Consider the following 2500-nt stretch of genomic DNA (forward strand, 5'->3'; position numbering starts at 1 on the left):
TACCGGCAGATCTGGCGCTGATCGTTATATACCATCGCACTAACGTAACCGAAGCAGAAGGTCACTGAGGGACAACTTTTTAGAAGCAATTACATCATCGGCGGGCCTTTCTTGGCATGGCGCTACTGAATGTGTGCTTTCTTTGGTCGACTATTTCACGGTGTTGGCTTTCTACAAATATTCAAGTAAAGGTAAAGAATAGATACTCAATAAATTTGTATATTCATAAGGGGGCTTCAATTTTTACTTAATGAATTTGAGTTTAATTCAGACAACATACATATAGTAAAGGTGAAAATGAGAAATATACAAAAGCAGGCACACATATAAAGACGCATATATTTTGCGAACAGTCTTCACTTTTTTTTTTTTTTTTTTTTTTTTTGATAACGATAATGATATTGAAGGAGAAAAATCAAAATCATATTATCGAAAGTAAGAGTAATGATATTAATCATAGTAATAGCAGTAATGGTATCAAAACTAAAATAATGTTAGTCGCTGCTTTTGATGGCTGTTATCATAAAAATTATTTATAGTGACTAATAACAAAAAGAAAAGAAAAGAAAAAAAAGAAAAAAAAGGAGCAGTCAAATAAAAATAGCCATAGTTCAAATACTGATATTTAACGATCCAACTTCTGTGGTATATTTCTTGCGGGCAGCGTGTGAATCAGTATTATAGCAACTGTAAATGATAGTCAGATGAATTAAAAGATGTTGATTATCTTCTTCCAAGAGGTTCTTGTGGAACATCAATTATTGTTTAAAGAATGGAACTAAGTTTTTGCATATTGAATGTTATCTAAATTGTCCGAAAAGATTAACACTTTTTATGTCTACTTCTCGGCCAAAACTTTATTTAATTTAAAAATGTATTCGTATGATAGTTATAGTTATAGTACTCTTCATAACTTCGTAAACTTAAATAAACAATAACGAAATAAACCTGATAATCTATTTGGGATTGATTCATTGGTTTTCTTATTTTTTGTACTTAATGAACTTTATACACCAATTACCTGCCAAGCTTTGGCGTACTTGACTGTTATATTGCAGTATTTCTTATAACAAGCCGGATGAGAAATGACGTGTATAGGCCTTTGAACTTTGCAGTATGTTGACCCTAAAGAGCAAACAAGGAAAGTAACCTTCAACAACACAGCTAAATCCATAAAGAAAATGTCACATATTTGGCATACCATTCGCTTATTTCAAACAGTTGCGCAAAATCAAGAGGACTACAATTTCAGATTATTCGATTTTTTGTTTTTTTGTTTTTTTTTAATGAATTATCACATCTTTTGATTCATACCAAGATTACTGAAATACCAATTTTCATAGGCACAGGTGCATACTCAAAGAGTGATTGCCCACAAAAGACCATATGTATGCGTGTGTGAGTACGCATGTATGTATGTATATACAAACACATAAATACATGCTTACAGACATACATCCATATATATGTGTGTGTGTGCGTGCGTGCGCGTGTGCGTATGTTTTTGCGTGTGCACTTACACTTCTCACATTCATGTTCTCCTGTCTTGATTTTTTTTTCTTTTTTTTTTTTTTTTGCGTGTCTATATGGAAAATCATCTCGCTCAAAACTTCGCAACGAAAGTACAACCCGGGGCCGGGCAGACCCGCACTGACCTAATAACTTCTAAAAAGTTGTCCCTCAGTGACCTTCAGCCTCGGTTACGTTGGTGCGATGGTATATAACGATCAGCGCCAGATCTGCTGGTATCACTTCCTCTCCTGAAGTACTATATTCAACATGAACACCAAGGTATTTGTTTACAGTTTTAGGGCCATTGAGTTAAAGATATATATACATACGCACATCGGTATACTGTTGACATTGACAACACAGTTAAGTAAAGACACATTCACAGAAAATCTCTCTATATATCATTATATATATTCAAGTACATCAAGGTAACAGACTGAATTATTAAACATCATTTATTTACAGGTCCTCCTCCTCATCTGCCTCGCAGCCGTTGTAGCTGCCGAAAGCCGGGTAAATAATTGTTGTATATTTCGATATAATGTAATCTAATTATAGTAAGAAATGCTTATGTATACTTGTTTGATGCAGTCCTTGAAGAACAATTCAAATTTCTGATCTATTTCCAGGAATCCTTTGAGTCCTACGAGTCAGGTGAGGCCAAGTACGACTTCAACTGGGCCGTGAACCACGACGACTCCGGCAACGACTTTGGACACCAGGAAGCCCGGGACGGCGACGACACCCAAGGATCCTACTACGTGCAGCTCCCCGACGGCCGCCTGCAGACCGTCAAGTACTTCGTGGACGGCGACTCCGGCTACGTGGCCGAGGTCAACTACGAGGGCGAGGCTCGTTACCCCGACTCCTACGAGTCAAATGAATCGAAATAGATTCTTTAACTTTTATAATTGCATGCGAAATGGCCCAACGGCAGTGATAGTCTCTCTCATATAAAGATTCTTGTAAATAGATTTGTTCCTGTATT

General features: G+C 36.4%; 2 protein-coding genes across 2 annotated transcripts in view; one reads left to right on the plus strand and one right to left on the minus strand.

The window, feature by feature from the left end:
• LOC138859927 (pro-resilin-like) overlaps positions 1 to 37 on the minus strand; it is an 820-nt gene extending 783 nt beyond the window's left edge. Inside the window, exon 1 of the mRNA XM_070116434.1 lies at positions 1 to 37. This exon is cut by the window's left edge and continues 43 nt beyond it. The gene's annotated coding sequence lies outside the window, so the exon portion shown is untranslated.
• Positions 38 to 1688: 1651 nt separating this feature from the next.
• LOC138860011 (pro-resilin-like) overlaps positions 1689 to 2500 on the plus strand; it is an 843-nt gene continuing 31 nt past the window's right edge. Inside the window, exons 1-3 of the mRNA XM_070116737.1 lie at positions 1689 to 1791; positions 1978 to 2025; positions 2142 to 2500. The exon at positions 2142 to 2500 is cut by the window's right edge and continues 31 nt beyond it. Of these exons, the coding sequence (XP_069972838.1) occupies positions 1780 to 1791; positions 1978 to 2025; positions 2142 to 2405 (324 nt within the window). The 5' untranslated portion in view covers positions 1689 to 1779 and the 3' untranslated portion in view covers positions 2406 to 2500. The remainder of the gene's footprint in view (positions 1792 to 1977; positions 2026 to 2141) is intronic.

The sequence above is a fragment of the Penaeus vannamei genome, chromosome 39 (assembly GCF_042767895.1).
Source record: "Penaeus vannamei isolate JL-2024 chromosome 39, ASM4276789v1, whole genome shotgun sequence".
In the NCBI taxonomy this organism is placed as follows: Eukaryota; Metazoa; Arthropoda; class Malacostraca; order Decapoda; family Penaeidae; genus Penaeus; species Penaeus vannamei.